General features: G+C 55.6%; 1 protein-coding gene and 1 long non-coding RNA gene across 4 annotated transcripts in view; one reads left to right on the top strand and one right to left on the bottom strand.

Annotated features, from left to right (window-relative positions):
* Dhrs3 (dehydrogenase/reductase 3) overlaps positions 1-5,417 on the top strand; it is a 29,581-nt gene extending 24,164 nt beyond the window's left edge. For 2 of the 3 annotated variants that reach the window (XM_048350268.1, XM_048350269.1), the window contains 2 exons: positions 2,916-3,041; positions 4,895-5,417. In XM_048350268.1, coding sequence (XP_048206225.1) covers positions 2,916-3,041; positions 4,895-4,979 — 211 coding nt within the window. In that variant the 3' untranslated portion in view covers positions 4,980-5,417. The remainder of the gene's footprint in view (positions 1-2,915; positions 3,042-4,894) is intronic. The other variant, XR_007211508.1, reaches the window with a different exon arrangement.
* LOC125354594 lies at positions 1,327-16,707 on the bottom strand. Its single transcript, XR_007211509.1, has 4 exons — positions 16,697-16,707; positions 12,945-12,955; positions 9,577-9,579; positions 1,327-1,470 (listed from the first exon to the last, which is right to left on the bottom strand). It is a non-coding gene; the product is annotated as an uncharacterized LOC125354594 (long non-coding RNA).
* Positions 16,708-20,978: the final 4,271 nt, after the last annotated feature.

Raw genomic sequence — 20,978 nt, 5'->3', positions numbered from 1 at the left:
CTCGGCCTTGGCCTCGGGCTCTGGTAGCCGATCCTCCGTCTGCAGGGCGCTGGGCTACTCCAGCAGCGTAGGGTCCTGATTCTCAGAGCTTGTGCCGAGCCCAGGGCTGAGAGCGTGCAGTGGAAACGCTACATCGAGACACAAAGGAAACAGAGTAGTAAACATGAGCCGCCTGGTGACTCGGGAGCATGGCGGTGAGTGGAGAAACAGATCGCTTTGCATGATTCCAGTTGTGTGGAATTCTAGAATGTGCAAGACTGGCCTGTGCTTCTAGGAACAGACCAGGGGGGTGGCCCTGAGGGAGAGGGATAGAGGTGAGCCCCAGGGAACTTTCTGGGGTGTGTGTGTGTGTGTGTGTGTGTGTGTGTGTGTGTGTGTGTGTGGCTATTTGTGGTCTGGCTGTCTATCTCTCTGTCCTGAGGCTTGAATCACGGCCTGTGCACTGTCCCTGAGCTTTTTTGCTCAAGGCTAGCAACTCTACTACTTGAGCCACACCTCCACTTCTGGCTTCTTGGTGATTAACTGGAAATAAGAACCTCATAGACTTACTTGCCCAGGCTGTCTTTGGACCATGATCCTCGTGTCTCAGCCTCCTGAATAGCTAGGGTTTAGAGGCCTGAGCCACCTGTGGCCCACACTTTCTGGGCTTTTAGAAAGTCCCCCCCCATTCCTGGTTTGCATAAATCAGGTTGTATGCTGAAGATGTTTGCCTTGGATTGCACATAAATTATAGGTGCATGTAAGGAAACCAGAGAGGCCTAACCTTCCCTCCCCCCAGCCCCTGCAGAGCAACGGCAGCGAAGGGAGTGGGTGCTAGGAAGCCAGGCACCCAGGTGGCACCTCTCCTGTCACCCAACATCAGGCCTGATGAGTTGATGCCCCAACCTTCATCTCTCATCGGTGTATGGAGCCATCTTGCTACAGACCAAGTATTCAGCAAGTGGCACTGTAATGGCGGACCATGGTTTAGGGACATAAGATTCCAGATAACGAAAGCCAGGGATTACCCACCAGCGCCTTCCCCTGTGTGCTACCACCCGGCCTCCAATGGTCTTCCTTCAGGATGACAGGCCTCCGCTTCTCCCAAAAGTGAGGATTTGGACTTGGGGGTGCAGCTCAGTGGAAGAATCCTTGCCTAGCAGGCCCAAGGCCCTGGGTGCCATCCTTGGCATCCTACCCAAACAAGCGAGTGACACGGAGATGAAGTGGGTGGGTCGCCGGGAGAGGGGGAGGAGATGCTTTAGCAGAGCTACGCAGGGATCACCCAGCGTGCCTCAGTGGCTAGTGACGGGGGCAGTGTAGAAACAGAAACGCCTGGTTTTGAGTCACTCTGCACCTGCGAGACTTGGGGCTCGTTTGGTTGCCGTCCACCATGGGGAAAATATCCCACCAGCAGACGTTCGATATTGCTCTGCCAGTCCAGTAGGGGTCTCACCAGGAAGCTTCCCCAGCCCCCTGGGTCTGTCCGCTCTGCCCCCCCCCCCCGCCCCTCCCAGAGGCAGGGCTGGCTGCAGGTAGAGGCGGAGGAGTCTAGACCAGCCTCCATGGAGTCCGGTACAGCAAGCTGCCTCTCTGCAGACCCCCGAGGCTGCCCCTTCTAGAATGCCAGGCTGGCATTCTAGAAAGTGCCATTTGGCACCATAATAGGAGGAATCGCAGGGAGGGAGCCGCCTGTTACTCAGCAGACCCGGGGACTCATCAGCCTTAATCTTCCTGGTAGCAGAGGGAGATTGAAGCCCAGGAGAACAGGAAGAATGAAAGCCTGGACCTTGTGCAAGGCCGTGTTCACCCTACTCGATCACTACAGCCTTGGTTTCCTTATCTGTACATTGGAGACGATATCCCTGCACAGGCCTGGCCTTTAGGGTTCATCATCAACCTATGGCTCTAGGGTCGGATGCTTCTGTGTAGGCATGACAACCTCCCTGATGTCTGCTTGTTCGTTCATTCATTCATTCATTCATTCGTTTGGAAATCCCGTGGAATGAATGCTACACGTGTTTGAATGGATCAGTCAATAAATCAGTGAATGAATGAATGGCCAGGCAGATAGCTGGAGCAGAGCACTCGCCTCCAGACAGAGCAGGACACACTGGGTGAAGTTGCTTGGCGTTCTTATGTTCAGCAAGTTATCCGTTGAGCACCTGCTAAGTGCTGGATACTCCTAGATGCTGTGGCTTCAACTGGGAGAAAGATTAGCCAGGCCTCTGCCCTTGTGGGACTCATAGTCTGGTGGAGGACACCAGCCATTCATAAGGAAACAACCAGCTGGTTACTGGTGACTCACACCTTGTAATCCTAGCTACTCAGAAATCTGAGATCTGAGGATCGCACCTAAAAGCCAACCTGGGTGGGAAACGGTGAGACTCTTACCTCCAATTAACCAACAAATAGCAGCAACAACAACAAAAAGCAAGAAATGGCACTGTGGTTCAAGTGGTAGAGCAAAGCCAGTAGCCATTATTTGGCTCTCAATAGACCAGAGGCTGCTCAAGGCTGGATGGGAGGAGCCAGGGGTGAGTCAGGCTGTTGGGACAGTGGAGGGAGACCATGGCAGGGAAAGGCATAGGATGGCAGGGACATAAAGGACTGCGTGGTGCTGCTGGCATGGAAGGAAGGGAAGAAGAGGTCAGAGCAAGAGGCAGGGCCTGGACTACTGAACTCTAAGAGCCCCTGGAGGACTCCAAAAATGGGGGGAGGAGGATGAGCTCCCTGATTCTCATGGGGACCCGCTGGGAAGCCCCCACTCACAGGCCTTGGGAATTCCAGGAGGTCTGGGATGAGAGAGAATTCCAAAGCTTCAAGGCCCTCGCCCGGCAGAGGCCAGAGAGACCCAGATGTGGAGGCCACACCAAGGCCCCTGGCAGGAGTGCAGGCCTCTACAAGGGAGACCTCCTGTGTCTGCCTGCCTTCAGGTTTCCCAACCTCTTTCCCCCGTTGAAGCCGGAGACCGTGGCCCGGAGGACAGTGGAAGCTGTGCAGCTAAATCAGGCCCTCCTCCTGCTCCCGTGGACAATGAATATCCTCATTATCTTGAAAAGGTATGAGGCTGTGGGAGAAACTGCTAGGCTGGGCTCCTTCCCCCATGGTCGCTGGTGGGGAAGAGGTAGCGAGCTGGAGAATGTGCATATGGGCTCGATTAGTCATGCCTGCTGTGGTCAGGTGAAAGAGAGTAAGCAAGTGAGGCGCGATTAGTCTTGTCTGCCGTGGGCAGAAAGGATGCCATCTTGAGCATAGGGCAGTGGTTCTCCAACTTGGTCTTTTATCTGAGCTATATCTACCACTGTTCATTGGGTTAGAAATTAAAACTGAGGGAAAAGATGTTGGGATACAGTGTATGTTCATTTATAAATAGCAATGACAGCCTGTTAAATTAATATAAAAGTGGCCAAGCACTGATGACTCACACCTGTAATACTAGCTGCTCAGGAGGTTGAGATCTGAAGCCAGTCCAGACCAAAAGTCCATGAGACTGTTATCTCCAACCCACAAAAACCTGGAACTGGAGGTGTGCTTCAAACGGTAAAACACCATCCTTAAGTAAAGAAAGCGAAGGGATGGTGCGAGCTACAGTACTAGCACACACACAAAATAATTAGAATAAAATAAATTGGGGATTTGGGGATTTGGCTTTTTTTTTTCTTGTTCTTTTTCAGTTGTTTTGTTTTTCTTTCCCTGAGATACAAACTTGCTGTGTAGCCAAGGCTCACGTTGAGCTCATGATCTACCTGTTTCAGCCTCGACAAGTGCAGGGGTTCCAGGAATGGGCCGCCGTGCCCAGTTCATGTATATGTGGTGCTGGGGAATTGAACCCAGGGCCTCATGTATACGAGGCAAGCACTCTTGCCACTAGGCCATATCCCCGGACCATAGTTGTCAAATGTTCTACAAAAAGTAATAATAATGACTGTAGTCAGGAGCAACCACGTTTCACATGTTTGCAAATGTTCATGGTTTCACTGGCGACAACTAGATTCCGATGTTAACCCCTTGTGATATTCCATGTCCCTGAGTCTCTGGAAAACTCCACTGTGTACTTGTGATGGAGCAGCAACAATAAGCTCACATGATGCCTTCCTTTTTTATTATTATTTTTAAAAAATCATCTGAACTCAGAGACTCCTGAGGAGATCTCAGGCACCCCCAGGGGTTCCCAGGTCACACTTTGAGAACCACTGTCCAACAGAGAATTAGAGATGACCGCAGCCCTCGGGGCATTTCGTCTAATGAGGAGCCCAGGGGTCTTGATCAAAGGTTCAGAATTCACAGGAACGTCATAGAAACTAGTCAGGTGGGGGCTGGGGATATGGCCTAGTGGTAGAGCGCTTGCCTCGTATACATGAAACCCTGGGTTCGATTCCCCAGCACCACATATATAGAAAATGACCAGAAGTGGCGCTGTGGCTCAAGTGGCAGAGTGCTAGCCTTGAGCAAAAAGAAGCCAGGGACAGTGCTCAGGCTCTGAGTTCAAGGCCCAGGACTGACCAAAAAAAAAAAAAAAAGGAAACTAGTCAGGTGGTCTTGACCAGGACAGACCACCTCCAAACAGTCTCCTATCCCCAGAATTTTCCCAGTGTCACGTTCCTGTGGAATGTTCTAGATCTTAGGCAGCCATTGCAGCCCCTCAGTGAAGGGGGCCGGCACAGGTGGCCGGTTCAGGGCGGCGTCGATGGCCGCCTAGCCCCACAGGACAGCTTCTTCCAGAGCCAGGGGCCCCGCCCCTCCCACCCCGGAGGCCTCATTGGCGAGTGACCTGCACAGGCGCCGTGCTGACCACTCTGTTAGCAGGCGTCAGCTTCCCCCACCCCGGCTGCGTGGCATGGAAGGAGCTGGGGTATGGCTGCCCCCCCTCCTCCCGCCCTACTGACCATCTTTGCCTCTCTGCTTCCCCCAGCATTCTCCCACAGGCCGCACTGGAGGAGATCCACAGGTTTTCAGGAACCTACACCTGCATGAATACTTTCAAGGGGCGGACATAGAGGCCGGAAGCAGAGACTTGTTCACGGAGTCGAGGAGCTGAGGGACCAAGGCACCTGGGCACACCCCCAGGCCCCTGTCTGCTGGCACATTTCTGCAGGGGGGTGAGCAGAACTGCTCAAAGAAGAATCTGGCACCCTCCCAGGTCAGCCCCAGGACCTTTGCACAGGACTGATGGGTGTTAGCCCCCCCTCTCCCCATGAGGAGACAGGAAACGAGCCAGTAGCCACCTTGACACTTTGGTACATTTCTAATTCTATAGAGTTTATTGTTAAATTGCTTCTCAAATCTAACCAGCCTCAGCAGTGTGCATTGACTATTTCCAGAAGGGTCTGCTTCCAGAATTTCTGTCTTCCCCCTCCACAACCCACTCAGTCTCGGCTTGCACAAACTGGTTGAACGGCAGGAATGAAAAATAAAAAGAAAGATGGCTTTTACACGTTCCTTTGTTCAAATCCGTAGTGGGCAGTAGGAGGGAGCAAGTCCCCACCACGGAACACCATCCTATCCTTGGAGAGAGGATCGATCAGCCCCGCACACCAGCTGCCAGGAGGGGAGAAGCCGCCGAGGCGGCGGGCCAGGGTGGAGCCAAGGCCTGAGGGCGGAAGGAGATGCCTGGCTCCTTCCCAGCGTGGCCGGGCCCCCTCCCAGCGCCCCACGGCATCCCTGAACATAGCCCAGAAGTTTGCTCCCCTTGCTCCTGCGTCGGCACCCCTGGGCGAGCAGAGCCGGTCCCCCTGCTTGTGCCCGAAAAGCCTACGCTTGGAAGACACCAGTGCAAGATGCGAATTATCAGATGGAGAAAGGATGGCGAGCCCCAGGAAACAGGGAGACCCCATTGAAACAAGGTGGTTAGAGGCCCCAAGGGCAGGAGTCCCAAGTCAGGCCCAGCCACCCCCCCCCCCCCCAGACATCAAGGAACAAATGGCACCGGGCAGAGAGGAGGTTCGCGCCGCGGGGCATCCTCAGGTCTTCGGGTGCGGACATTGGCCGCAGGCTAAGCAGGGAGAATCCGGGGACAGAGGAGGAGGAAGGTCTGCAGTTACCACAGCCCCAGGGCCCAGGTGAGGCCTGGGTGACCTTGAGCCCAGCCTTTGACCTTGGAGGAGCTGTGGAGCAATCTTCTCATTTTCCTACAGGAGCAGAACAGGAGCAGGTGTCCCCTGAGTTTATGGCCGTCTGCGTTAAGGTGACAGAAGGCGTGGCCCATGGGGGGGGGCAGCATGCCTGACACCCCCCCCTCCCCATGCTCACAGTGGACCCCGTCCTCCTTGGAGCCCGTGGGGAGGGCAAGGTTGACTGCAGGAGCAGAGAAGCCCTCAGGTCAAAGAGCATGGGGTCAAAGTTGAGCTCATTCACAGGGCCCAGCAAAGCCTCTTGTCTGTCGGCATCATGGTAGGGCCTGTGGGCAGGGTGCTAGGGCCCCACACTCCCAATCGGCCACAGGAGCTGGGGAGGCTAGAGTGGTAGAAAGAACGAGCACAGACTGGGCCAGCGGCTGAGATGCCCCTTGGTCCTCAGGTATTGCTGTTCTGTGGCACAAGGCCCAGGAAACCGTGCCTGGGGGCTGGGAATGTAGCCTAGTGGTAGAGAGCTTGCCTCACATGCCTGAAGCCCTGGGTTCGGTTCCTCAGCACCACATATATAGAAAAAGGCAGAAGTGGCGCTGTGGCTCAAGTGGCAGAGTGAAAAGAAGCCAGGGACAGTGCTCAGGCCCTGAGTTCAAGGCCCCAGGACTGGCAAAATAAAAACCACCTTGGCTGGGTCAGTGGGGATGGGGGAGGGGGAGGACAATGTGGCCTCCGCTGAGCGGCCTCTGTCCCTCTGCCCACATGGGGAAGCGGCAGGAAGCAGGCCAGGGACTTCCTGGGGAGGTTGTAGAGAGGATGTCCTCCCGGAGAGTGAGGAGGTCACAGGCTCCCCCACAGGCCTTCCTGGGGGGTTGTACACACCAGGGTGGCCGGAGGGTCAGGCTGTTCCATGTGCAGACACGGATCCCACCACGGAGCCCCCACAAGGCTGCCACCCCTAGACAGGACGTGCTCATCCGTTAGTGACCACCCCAAAGACTTCGAGGACCCCAAAGCTGGTATGTGTCCACCAAAATGTGAGGCCCTCCCTCCCCCCCAATCTCCACAGCTTCCCACAGTGAGGGTTTCTGTCTTTGTGACGAGGGTGGTGACTCCAGCTCTGCTCTGTGTCCCCCAAGACTTGGGACAGAGGTAGACATGGCCAGCCTGGCCCTGCCTGGAAACAAATGACATCACTTCTGCTCTCCTCTGATTGGTCGGCACTGCCCACGTGCTCCAGCAAGCCTGCCATGGAGACACAGAGGGGCAATATGGTATTACTATTTCGAGCAGGGATGGAGACAAGCAGGTGCCAGAAGGCAGGGACACGGTGGCTTTGGGGAACACGATCCTGATGTCAGGGAGGGCTCTGAAGTGCCAGCTGCCTGCCATTGCCCCCGTGAGTAAATGCAGCCACCAAGCAGGGCCATGCTGGCCAGGCCCAGAACCTGAACCCAGCTCTGCCTGCTGGTCAGCGCCCCGGCTTGCATCACCAGTCAGTGTCCAGGGGCCTCACCAGGACCCACCTGAGGACTCGAGTGGACAAAGCCAGAGATAGTGCTCCAGAAGTGTCCCCCAGGAGTGTCTGCACGCCCATGCCGTGTCCACACAACGTGGCTGTGTGCCCCCAGAGCAGAGACTTTCTGTTTTCTGGCCTGGCTGGGTTTGGAACCTGGGGCTTTGTGCAGGCAAGGCTGGTGCACCGCCACTGCCCAGCTCCGCCCACCCTCAGCCCTGCAAGCGGGACTCCCGGGGTTTCCATGAAGCTGGATTTGGCCTGGGGGCCAGGAATGCACGCAGGCTCCCTGGGGGGCGGCCCTGGGGCCTGAGGACTGGTTTCCCAGCAGCCCGGGGTCTTCTCCTCTTGGCAGGACCAGGCCTGGTCCCACCTCCATCCCACCCCCAGGACAGGAGCTTTCAATCTTTCCCTGGATCTTTTCCCAGAGGAACCAGGGGAAAGGCCTTGGGTAGATTCCCAGCAGGCTGAGTTCTGGTCGCTCTCCGGGATGGTTTGGCTGCCTGGAGGGCCCTGGAGTGACCGGGCAGAGCTAATTCTGTCCCTTTGCTTGGCAGAGCAAAGGAAAGGGGCGAGGCCAACCCCACAGGAAGACCTAGGTCCTGGGAAACGACATGGCTGCCGTGCTTGAGGTTCCTCCCCATTCCCAAAGGAAATCAGATTTGGGGTGGGCACCCAGCCCAGGGAGGCGCCAGACCTAAGTCCCGTCCTGGCCCGGCGCCAGGGGACCAGGCTGTATGGCTTGGCCAGTGGTCAGGAATGGAGTCCTGTGGCCGCGGCCACGCTTCCCCCTGGGGGAGGGGACTTTGAGAGGCTGGTTCTCTTGTTCAAGGGCACAGCTGATGTTCCGGAGGGACTGGGCTGACCGGAAGCTCCCGGGATGACCACAGCCCCCCTCCCACCCCACCCCTACCTCAACACAGAATTCTGGTCAATGGAGAGAGAGGTGGCCTCTGTTGACAAGGGACACAAAAGGCACCAGGCCACAAGCCACTGAGTCCACCTGCACCAGTGCTGAGCTGCAGGACCGCTCCCGCTCCTTAGTTCCCCACCCCACCCCGGGTACCCCCACCCCGGGCACCCCCCCCCCTCCGCCCCAGGCCTCTACACATCCTCAGATGCTCAGGCAAGGAGCGGCTCAATAGCAAGCTGGAGGATTTCTGTACGGACACCGTTGGGTCCAGGCAAGTCCAGCTGACACACAGGTCACCAGGTCGGTCCACACCCCCGGTCCCGGCTCTCTGTGGCTCTGCTGTGCACGCGGGCTGAGGCCCCTTCCGGGACTCACTGGGCTCTGGCTCGGGAGGCTCTGCACATCCATCCACCCTGTGCCTTCAGCCTGCAACTCCGTCTCCATCTCCTCGGCAGCGCCTCCTGACCGCCTGGGCCTCCGTCACTCTGCCTCCGTGGGGATTTTTGTTTTTTGTTCTATTCAACATAGAGAAAGGTAACCGGGATCTGAATTCAGGGCCTTGCGCTCTTACTTGGCTTTTTTAAAAAATAATTTTGATTTATGTTTTGTGTATATGCGGTACTGAGGAATCAAACCCAGGGTCCCAGGGTCTCACGCATGTGAGACGAGCGCTCTACCACTAAGCCATATTCTTTGCCCATTACTTGGCTTTTTTACTCGAGGCTGGTGCTCTGCCACCTGAGCCACGGCCCCACTTCTAGCCTTTTGTTTTGACTTTTTTTTTTTTGGCGGGAGGGGGGCAGTCCTGGGCTTGAACTCAGGGCCTGAGCACTGTCCCTGGCTTCTTTTTGCTCAAGGCTAGCACTCTGCCACTTGAGCCACAGCGCCACTTCTGGCCATTTTCTATATTATGTGGTGCTTGGGAATCGAACCCAGGGCTTCATGTATACGAGGCAAGCACTCTACCACTAGCCCCCCACTACCCCAGCCCCCACTTCTAGCCTTTTGCTGGCTAATGAAAGGTAAGAGTCTCACAGACATTTCTGGGTTGGCTTAAACCACCATCCTCAGCTCTCAGCCTTCTGCGTAGCTAGGATCACGGGCTTTCTCACTTAGCGTTTTGTTTACTTCATTTGTTACCTGTCCCCCTGCCGGCCCTGCTGATTGCGGTCGTTTTCCTGCTTCATTTGGTTGTAACTCACACACCACACAGTCCGCCCTACAAACTTTGCAACCCAAGGGCGCCAAGGCCACTGCCCAGAACTGTGCGACTCTCTGTTTCAGGACATTTTCCTAACTCCACAGGAGACCACGCAGATCAGTCGGCTCTCACCCCTGGAAGCCGCCGGCTCCTTTCTGTCCCCATCCCACCCCCATCCCTGCCCCATGGCCTTCCTACCTCCTGACAGACAGTAACCACCAGTCTATCAGGGAATAGTCCAGGCTGTCCCCGTCCCCTGTGTGTCCTCCCCCGGGGTCCTGTGGACGTCACAGGAACCTGTAGCGTGCCTGGCAGTGCCCTCAATCTTCACTTACCTCACTCTTCACCTCAACTGTGGTGACCAAAGAAGTTTCGGGGCTGGGGATATGGCCTAGTGGCAAGAGTGCTTGCCTCATATACATGAGGCCCTGGGTTCGATTCCCCAGCACCACATATACAGAAAATGGCCAGAAGTGGCGCTGTGGCTCAGGTGGCAGAGTGCTAGCTTCGAGCAAAGAGAAGCCAGGGACAGTGCTCAGGCCCTGAGTCCAAGGCCCAGGACTGGCAAAAAAAAAGAAGTTTCTAGATCTTACCGGATGTTCCCATAGGAGCTAGGCTGCCCAGTTGGGAGTCCTTGTTGGGAACTGCCTGGGGGCCGGCACCATGCGCCCAGGAGACCAAGGCCCAGCAGCTTTGGCGGCCTGTCCTCGGGGAGGCTGGTGGGCCTGGTGCTCGCAGATCTGTGGGCTCTCAGTCCCCCACGGGGGGGCAGGAGCCTCATGTGGGGGTCTCCTGCCCTTCTCCGTCTTTGGACTTGGCTGGAGCCCCCCTGTACCTCTCTTGGGTGAGTAACACCCAAATTCTGCAGAAGTGCCCAGCCCTCCTCACCGTTCCCGTTCCTTCCGTTGTTCGGGGTCAAAGACCAAGGAAGCGAGCCCGCGGGAGCCCGCGGGGGAGGCCAGGGGGCTGGTGCCTTGGGGCTGAGGTGACGTGTCGGGATCGGCTTCGCCAGGTCACAGGGGTGGTGGGCTGAGCCCCAGCTTGGGGTCCACCTGGGGTCCGCCAGCCTCTGCAGGCCTGGCAGGAACGTGACGCTAAGGCAGCTCGGGGGGCCTGAGCCCCGGGCTTCTTGCCGGGGGCCAGCGGGTGGGGTTTGGCTCAGCTGGGCCGGGCCGGCCAGGCCTGCCATCATTGCCCTCCACACTGGGCTGCTGGACGGAGCGAAGCCAATTCCCCTGGCTCAGCCCACAGATGAGGAGGAGGGAGGGGCTGGAGTCGGGCCGGCCATTTCCGGCTGAGCTTCTGCGTCCTGGCTCGGGGGTGCTTTCAGCTTAACCTTAACCTGAACTTAAGCTCTCTGCGCCTCTGTTTCCTCACCTGTAACACAGAGGACCCAGAGCCCTGTCTGCCACAACAGAACTGATTGTGAAGACCGAAGGAGCCGTATACCTAGTGAATGAATGCATGTGAGCAAATGAATGCAGTTCCGTCTCCTCTTATAATCAAACCAGGCACCGGTGGCTCACATCTATAATCCCAGCTACTCAGGAGCCTGAGAGCTGAGGATCATGGTTCAAAGCCAGCAAGAAAATTCATGAGACTCTTTTCTCCAATGAACCAGCCAAGAAGCCAGAAGTAGAGCTGTGGTTCAAGTGGTGAAAAAGCTAAAGGAGAACACCCTGACCCTGAGTTCAAGCCCCAATACTGGCATCAAACTAAAATTACAATAAAAGTAATAAACCACCATGGGCTCGGTGTACGATAAATCCTAAGTGATACCATCTCCAACACTTCATAGAAAACGGAGCCAGAGAAGGATGAGGGAATCTTCCCAGGTTCACAGCTAGGAACTGGCAGGGCTGGGACTTAAACCCCATGGTCCAGTTGAGTGATTCTGCTTCTGAGCCCTTAGGTCTTCGGCCTCTTGAGTAAGAAGTCTAAGGGTACGGAGAGGGCACATCTGACACCTGCCCTGATTCACCAGCTTCTCACCAGGTGGGAAGGCAAGGCCACTTCGGGGCGCTGGGGGCTACCGGCCCTTTCTGTGCCTAGACAGGAGTCTGCTTTGAGAGCTCGCTGTCTCTCAGAGGTGGACATGGGTGTGTGCCAAGTTCTATTGCTTCCAAAGCCCAAACTTTTTTCAGACCCCCCCTCTCCTCCCCTCCCCCCCGCCCCCCGGGCTAGGTACAAACCAGTAGTTGACGGAGGGATGCTGGAGTCCCGGGAAGTGGCATTGGTGACGGGTCACTCGGTGTGCAGATATGACCACCAGGCAGGAGTTTGCCAGCCCCAGCCTGGCGCCATGTGCAGCCGCCTCGCCCTGAGACCACAAGGGGCCTGGCCGGTTTCCTCGCCAAAGCCCCTGAGTGGCTTAGGAGAAGGACGCAGGAGCTGGAAGCCCAGCCGCTCAGACGCCATGGGGAGCAGCCAGACCACGGTTTCCAAGTCCTGCTACAGGCCGGCTACAGAGACACACTGCCCTTGCCGTCACTGTCACCGATAGACTTGGGTGACCCCACTGGGACGATGCCCACACTCTGCTGAGTCAAAGACCACGCCCAGCGCTAGGGCCTTGCGAAGCAAATATGGAGCCAGTTTGTCTAGTCCTTTCAGGCCCAAACTCAGGAGCTGGTGCCCTGAGAAGGAGCTGCCCCTTCTTGAGACACTGGCTCACTCCCTGAGTGACAGCTGAAAAGCCCAATAATAACTGGTTTGGGGTGACTCTGGATCCAGAGTGCAAACCCACTTTCCAAGACATGGTCAGCACTCAGTTCCTCTTTCCTTGTTGTTCATTTCCACATTCTTAGGGCTGACTTCCTCCCAAAACATCTTGCTCTCTGATGGCACACTGGCTGTGTCAGCTCTAGTCTCTCTCTCAGTCTCTCTCTCTCTCTCTCAAGCTCCTCCCCTCTCCCTCACAGTGTAGCTACCCAGAATCCGTTCTGATTGGCTATAACTAGCTTGGGTTGAGTCAGGTGTCCACACATAAGCCTATCACAGCAGCTAGAGGAAAAGCAGTGCTCTCCTTGGCCAGGCCTGAGTCTTGTGGACAGTCTTTGCAGCCAAGGGAGACAATCAGTCCATTGAAATTCACGGACTGAGGGTTGGATGGGGTGATCCCAGAAAATGAGATGACCTTGAAAGGGCTCTGAATAGCAACAACAATGGCTGTTGCCAGAATGACCATTGATGGGCTCGCCCTTGCCACTGGGACTCTCTGAGTGACGGTTGGCCGGTGCTCTGATGGCAGTCCTGGGGTCCCGGGACTCTGTCCTCTCCTGACTGACACTTGGCCAGTGTGGTGACAGGCCATTGGCAGACCCCCTTCTTAGTGCTGTGCCTCCGGGCTGGCCCGGAGCTGGCATCCTGGTGGGCAGTTGGCTGATCCCGTCTGTCGGTCTGTCGTTGGCATCACTGCCATCTGGTCCTGCTGGAAGCAGCCCTGCACCACCGTGCCCCAACCCCGGACAGCCTGGAGGCCGAGCTGCTTCTAAAGAGCCTTTTGTCTCCAGGCAGTAGCAGGAGCCCCTGCCCGGTGGAGCAAGCGGCCATCTGGGGACAGTGAAGAAATTCAGGAAATGTTGGAATGGGTGACATCGACTTAGGCCAGGCTTGTCCTCACGGAGGTTCTGCCTTGTGACGTGACCTTCCTACGTGCCACCTGCTAAGTGGGGGTGGGAGGACCTTCTCAGAAATATATGGATAAGGGGAGACTGGGCCCCATAGGAGGGGCAGGGAGTAGAGGTCCTGGGACACTGGATGTCCAATCACAGAGGACAGTCACAGTGGCTCTGGGAGGGATTTGGGACCTTCTCTCAGAGGAAAAGGGGTGGGGGAAGGGCAGGACCCTAACCATAATGGCTCCCTAGAGAGGCCTTGCGCATTCCCACTGAGGGCAGGGAAGCCTTCCGTGCACCAGGCAGAGAAGCGGGGGACTGAGCAATGGCTAGAGCTGGAGGGACAGGCCTGAGGGACACACGGCAGCTGACACAGGAGGCTGACCCCTCTCTCCGGGTGTCACTGGGGCGGGGCCTGCTTTTCCGTGCTGTGGGCTTTGTGCCCCCTGCCGGGCTGAAGGACGCTGCTCTCTGCTTAGAATCTTCAACGGCTCCTCGCTGCCCACAGGAGAAAGGCTGTTGGCACTCCTCCACCAGACACGAAAGTCTTGCTGGGCACCCGTGGCCCCTGCCTGGAATCCTAGCTGCTCAGGAGGCTGAGATCTGAGGATCGAGGAACAACGCCAGCCTTGGCAGACAGATCCATGAGACTGTTACTACCAACTAACCAGCAGAAAGCCAGAAGCGAAGCTGTGGCTCAAGTTGCCAGCCTTGAGCAGAAAAAGCTTAGGGACAGTATCTGCGCCCTGAGTTCCAGCCCCAGGACCAGCACACACACACACACACACACTCTTTCTGACCTGGGCTCCATAAATTGCACTGACTGGTTTTCAGAAAGGAAGAAAAAGCATTGCTACAGTTTGGGGTACGAGGTGTTGTGACCCCTGCTCCCCATCAAAAGCCTCATGAACTAAGAGTTTGTCCCCCAGTTGGTGGAATCAATCAATCATGGGGTGACTGGGTCCTGAGGGCTCTGAGCTAATCAGCAAATCCATCTGCCAATGGGTGGATTCATAGTTTGAAGGAAGTATGGATAATGATGGAAACTTCCAGAGTGGGTTGTAGTTGGAAGGAGCAGACTGAGTGGAGAGGTGTCTTTGAGGGTTCTCTCGTGTCCCAGGCCCCTTCTCTCTGCTTCTTGCCTGCCACAAGGTGAGCAGCTTCGCCCCATCATGAGCCAGAAACAATGGCGCCAACTGAGCCTGGACAGCAACCACGAGCCCAAGTCCACCTTTCTTCTTTTTATGTTGTTTCAGGCGTTTGTCACAGCATCGAAAAGCTAACTAGCACAATCCTGTCCCCGGAGAACGCATCAAAGGAAACTGTTAGGCACCAGTAGCTCATGCCTGTAATCCTAGCTATTCAGGAGTCTGAGATATGAGGATCAAGGTTCAAAGCCAGCCTGGATAGGAAAAAGCCAGAGGCGGAGCTGTGGTTCAAGTGGCCAAGCAGCCATGAGCAAAACAGCTGAGAGAAACTTAGGCCCTGAATTCCAGCTCTGATCCTGGCACTCAAGCGTGCACATGTTGAAGTGCCAGACTTTGAAGTCAGGCCCCACTTTACCACGTGAACCCCACTTTACCACGTGAACCTGAGAGAAGCAGGGCCTGTGAGCAGACCCAGGACAAGCCCATTAGGGCCCAATCGGTCTAGAACTCTAACCGCTGGGAATGCTTAACTCTGACCACCCCTAGAATGCCTCGAGCCCTGAGCCAATCAGATTTGTACCTGTGTCCTAATCTTGCTTGCTTGAACACCTGATTGTTGTAACTTTGTTTTTTGCCTTTGTAAGCCCTGTGGAATCGTAGCTTGGGGCTTCCTCCTAACCTCCGCTGTGTCGGTGGGTAGGACGAGGCCCCGGGCCGCGGCCCCGCTTAAATAAAGTCTTGCCTTGCTTTTGCATTTCGGAATGTCTGAGTCTCGGTGGTCTTCTTGGTGGTGGTCTTGTGACTTGGCACAATAATGTGAATATATGTGCGTACACACACAGGCAAGTGTAAACAATCCTGATTCATTCAGATTAGGCTTACCAGGCAGCTAAGTGAAACAACAATGCTGTCTGGGCGTGGTGGAATACAACTATAATCTTAGCACTCAGAGGCAGGAGGGTAGCAAGTTCAAGACCAGCTGGACGGCCTCACAAGGTTGCTAGCAAACTGAGGGAGGACATGAACCTTCTGCCGGGGGGTGGGGGTGGGGTCCCCACTACCGTCCAGACAAACCATTGCCCTGCCCTGAGCATGGCGTGTGTGTGCACACCTGGGAGTCCGGAGGGCGGAGGCCGGGCATGCGCAGGATACCTGGGAGTCCGGAGGGCGGAGGCTGGGCATGCGCAGGACGCCTGGGAGTCCGGAGGGCGGAGGCCGGGCATGCGCAGGACGCCTGGGAGTCCGGAGGGCGGAGGCCGGGCATGCGCAGGACGCCTGGGAGTCCGGAGGGCGGAGCCTGGGCATGCGCAGGACGGAGGGCAGGACGGGGACAGGAGGCCTTGCTCCTGAAGCATCAGCGAGTTTCCACTGGTGACAGGGACCACATGTGGCCTCTGTGCTCTCCAGGAAGGGACTCGGTGACAAACGCGAAGTGACAGCAGGAAGGTCCGCAGGGCTCTGCTCACGCTGTCCTGGGGCTGGAGCCACCTTAGCTGGGAGGCTGGAGGAGCCCCCCTCCGACCCCAGCCCCCCTCATGGGCCCTGAGATGAGGCTCCTGCCTGGGTTATAAGAAGCCACGCGTGCCGAGGGCTTCTCGAAGCCAGGGACCGCGCCCCCGCCTGGGTCACTACTGCTGGGCTGACCCTCCCACTCCATGGACCCCTTGAGTCAGGGCCACGGGGAGGAGGGGGCGTCTGCGGGCAGCGGGGACAGCGGCCGGAAGGTCCCGGAGCGGTCAAGGGCAGGTGGAAGGCCCAGAGGCCGGGAGGAGGCCGACCCTCGCGGCCAGAGCGGCTGCCCGAGCCCGGGATGACAGATGGCCCCAGCTCGAAAGGTCACTGTCTCCAGCACCGTTGTGTATTTGGCAAAGGCAGCGGGCGGGGCGATTTCTGGGGCTCAGCGGATGTCTGGCCTTTGGGGGGGCTGGATCTTGCCGGCAACTACTAAAGACGGGGAGAAGGCTCGGGTCATAAATAACTGCCTGGCCGGGCGGCTGGCCTCTCCCCCGGGCAGCCCCGGGCCCCCGGCCGCATCAAGGCCAACGCGTCTCCCTCCTGGCGGGCGGCGGCCCGGAAGCCCAGCGGGGAGGCGGGGGGAGAAGGGAGCGGGGTCTCGGGCCTGGGTTCAGAGCAAGGTTAGCCAAATAGTGGATAAATTAAGCAGGGGAAACGGACAGCTCCTCTCGCCGTGGACTTTTCACCCAGCTAACCTGCTCCTCACTCATTCTCAGGCCGTGGCTGCCACTCCCGGGACTGTCCCCTCCCTGGGAGACTGTCACCTGCTCTTCCCCCAACCCCGCTGACCAAAAATCCATCTGAAATGCAGGACTCCTACCCAGCGGAGGATGCCCCTCCACGCCTGCCAAACCCTGGCCTCTGCCTTCGAGGGGACAAGGGACCATGGCAGGAAAGTGTAGGGGACCCCCTGAGCTAGACGCTCCACCCCATCTCCTTGGCTTACTTCTCACTGAGTCGGTCTCAGGACCCCTCTTCCAAGAGCAGCGTCAGAGCTGCACCCCAGGGCAGGGTGGGCTGGCTGGAGGGGCTCAGGAGGCTGAGATCTGAACAGTGGGATTCAAAGCCTGGTCAACTAGGAAAGTCTCATCTCCAAGTCACCACCCAAAAGCCAGACGTGGAGCTGTGTCCTAAACGGTAGAGTGCCAGCCACGAGTGCAGAAGCTAAGGGACAGCGCCCAGACCCTGAGTTCAAGCTTCAATACTTGTGTGTGCAGAGAGAGAGAGAGAGAGAGAGAGAGAGAGAGAGAGAGAGAACAACCAGGAAGAACAGCTTCCTCGGTCACTTGATTTCTCTGTGGCTTGCGCATCTGAGATGTTCCATCCCCAGAGCGTCAATGTGGATCTCTCTGAAATGAGAACTCAGCACCCGGCATCCTGAGGGCCAGCAGGGACTTGGTCCCCGGGGAAAGGGTGGAGGAGGAGGACCTGAGCTCTGGAGGAGAACACCGGCCGCTCCCGTCCCCGCCCCGGCCTGCTGATCCTGGGTATGCACGGGCCGCCCCGAGACCCTGGTGGGAAGCGAGGCCCTCGTCCTTCTCCCTCCCAGCGTCCCCATTTCTGCGACTGAGGACATTAAGTGGAATCCACAGCAGCCTCCCCACCACACAACTGTGTCTCGTTTCAAGCCCAGCCGCGTGGAGAACTCAACGCCCTGAGCTTCTCAGTGGGTTCTGCTGCCCGGGCTGGCCACTCCCTCCTGCCTGGTCATTGGGGGTCAGCAGCCTGCCAATCACCCCGGCACCCTAACTGTAGTCATGGAACCTGGGCCTCACGTGGAGAAAGTGAGAGCCCGTTTCTCCCCTCCTTCCATTTCCCCAAGCCATCGTCCACCATTTCTTTCCTACATTAACTGCATTCTGTTTTCTGTCTGGTTTTTAAAATTTGATTTTGCAGTGCTGGGAGGCTGAACCCAAGGCCTTCAAGTTGCTGATTAAATATTCTACCAGTGAGCTACATCCCCACCCCATTTGGGCTTGGGCTCAGGACTTGGTGCTCTCCCTTAGCTTTCTCCTTCAAGGCTGGCTCTCTACCACCTGAGCCACAGCTCCCGCTTCTGGCTGGTTAATTGAGCATGGGCTCATGGGCTTTCTTGCCCGGGCTTTCTCAAACTTCGATCCTCACACAGCAGCCTCCTGAGCAGCTAGGATTACAGATGTGAGCCACCAGTGCCCAGCTGTTTCTGTTTGGTGTGTGAACTCCACCTTAGCAGAGGGAAGCTGGAGGCCTCAGCCAGAGCCTGTCATCCCAAGAACAATGGGAAGCTTAAAGTAAGTGGGTCACGGTCTGAGCAGAAGGCCGCGTTAGAAAGCAAGACTACGTGAAAAGAAAAAAAGAACCTGAAAGAAAAAGCAAGGCTGGAGGCGTCGCTTAAGTGACAGGGTGTCTGCCTCATAAGATGGAAGGCCGGAATTCCATCTCCAGTGTTGCCAAAAAGTATTATACACACGCATATGCACATCTATAGGTATATATATGTAGATATGTAAGTACATGAAACAATCATTCATTAGCATAAACGACCCGCGCTACCACTGAGTTCTACCCCAGGCCTATTTTCAATGGAGGTGATGTTGGGAGGGACTGACGCCCGATGGTCATATGAGCGGGTGGAGGAGGGAAGAAGGAGCTCCTGTGAGTTCCTGTGACTCCTCTTCAAGTGGGACTCGTGGTCCACCAGCCTCTCCCCTCCCCCCTCCACCCCCCCCCCACCCCCAGGGACAGGTTCCCCAAGGCTGGGACTTCCCCCGGGGTTCTGTGACCTTTCTGCTTCCTGTCTTTCTGGCCAGGGGCTTCCCGGAGCAGATGGTCTGTGCATGTGTTCAGCGTTTGAAGGTATTTATTCAGTATTAGGCAAAAAGATGATGTCGTGACAAGAAAGAAACGTATTGAGGGAAAAATAATAATTGGCTATTCACCAATGCCCAGAGCAAGTGCCTGGAAGTGGTCCTCGTGAGCTGGCTCAGAACAGACAAATCTGTACATGCCTGCAATTATTTTTTTTTAACTTATTTGCACAATTGATGATTTTGTTTTCAGGGCTGGGAATGGAGCCCAGCGGTTCACACAGACTGGACAAGCTCTTTACCACTGGAGTCCACTCCTAGCCCTGCAATTCTTCATTTTTATTAGTACTTTTTTGTGTGTATTGATACTGGGGCTTGAACTCAGGGCCTGAAAGCTGTCCTTTAGGCTTTTTCCTTCAAAGCTGGCACTCTACCCTTTGAGCCACAGCTCCACTTCTGGCCTTTTGCTTTTGGAGACGAGTCTTCCTGATGTTCCTATCCCAGGTGGCTTGGAACCATGATCCTCAGAGCTCGGCCTCCCGATTAGCTAAGATTACAAGTGTGAGCCATCGGTGTTTTGGCCCCCTCATTTTCATTTATCATTTTAATAGACATTTTCTGTAGTTTTCACTTCATCTTCAGATTTTTTTTTCTCTTGGAAGATCATTTGGATGACCTTACAAGATTTCTTTGTGTGGTTTTACTATTTATCTATTTTGGAAACTTCTTTCCATTAAAGATGTCAATGTTGTCTATTATAGCCATGTATTTGAACTCATGTATTTTGACTCAGGCCCCCTTGCATCTTCGAAACCTTTTCCTTGGCATGAATTCCAACAGGTGATTAGACCCTAAATTGTTTTATTGTTTTTCTTCCCCTAGAGCAATGGTTTTTTTCCCCCCTTTATTTCTTTTCCTTTCTCTCTCCCACCCTCCCTCCCTCCCTCCCTTCTTCCTTCCTTTCTTTTCTGCATTGCTAGGGCTCTCGGGTAAGTGCTCTGTCTGTGAACCACGCCCAGCCTTTATCCTATCGCAATTCCAAATGACCATGAACATTTGCATAGCCCCCTAGTAGAGAAATGAGTATATGAATCTCTGTAAGCTTGCCAGTGCTGGGGGTGGCCTTAAAAACATTTGGGGAGAAGGATGAAAAACATTGGTTTGCTGACTTAGTAAATATCAAATTGTCTCTCAATGTTGCCTTAATCTGCCTTTCTTTGATTATTAGTGAGAATAAACATCTCCCAATGTGATGGTTCAGAGACTGTGAACTTGGCAATGTAACTCTACTGGAGATAAGATCAGTTCCCCATGGGCAACTGTGGTAAGTCTTTTTCTGCATTTTAGCTAACCATTTCATTTTATTAGCGTATGCATATCTATAGGGTATTTAAGTCCACACAGTACTTGCTCTGTGTGTGTGTGTGTGTGTGTGTGTGTTGGTACTAGGGTTTGAACTCAGGACCTCCTACTTACTACACCAGTACTCTACCACATGAGCCACATCACCAACACTGAAATGTAGAACTTGTAACGAAGCCTTCAAAGAATGTCAACTGCTCAACTCTAACTTCTTCTAATGTAAAGAACTCTGTCGTGTATTAGACTCTTGGTGTTTTTTCTTGTTTCTTTGGGATTTTTTTTTGGCATATGTTAATGGTACAAAATAATAAGCTTCACTGTTGCCCTTTTTTTAATGTTATTACCAGGGCTTCAACTCAGGTCCTGAGCATTGTCCCTTAGTTTTTCTCTCAAGGCTGGCCCTCTACCATTTGAGCCATCTCTCACTTCCAGCTTTGTTCTGGGAAGTTGGAGACAAGAGTCTCAGAGCATTACCTGCCCCGGCTGGCTTCGAACCGCAATCCTCAGATCTCAGCCTCCTGCGTAGCTGGGATGACAGCTGTGGGCCGACGATTGCCTTTTGGTGCAAGATGCTGCAGGCTTCCACGATGAATCAAACAGCCCTGTTGCTGGCAAGTTCTTGGCAGAGGCTCCCTGAAGACAGACTTACCAAGAGCCTGCCATGTGCCAGGCTGTGTGCCGGTGGACACACCGGTGAGCGCACGGCCACTGACACCAGTACACGGAGAGGGACAGGTAGCTTGTGTGAGCTCCGGATGAAGAAAGCCCCTGGCCACGCTGGAGACCAGCTAACGGTGCCAGGGGGGCTTCGGGGGGAGGGGCGCCAGCCAGGGACAGGGCCCATGGGACAGTGACAGCCCAAGAGAGCCCCAT

Source organism: Perognathus longimembris, chromosome 7 (assembly GCF_023159225.1).
Source record: "Perognathus longimembris pacificus isolate PPM17 chromosome 7, ASM2315922v1, whole genome shotgun sequence".
In the NCBI taxonomy this organism is placed as follows: domain Eukaryota; kingdom Metazoa; phylum Chordata; class Mammalia; order Rodentia; family Heteromyidae; genus Perognathus; species Perognathus longimembris.
The sequence above is the reverse complement of the archived record's forward strand: the minus strand, read 5'-3'. Positions and strand labels throughout refer to the sequence as shown.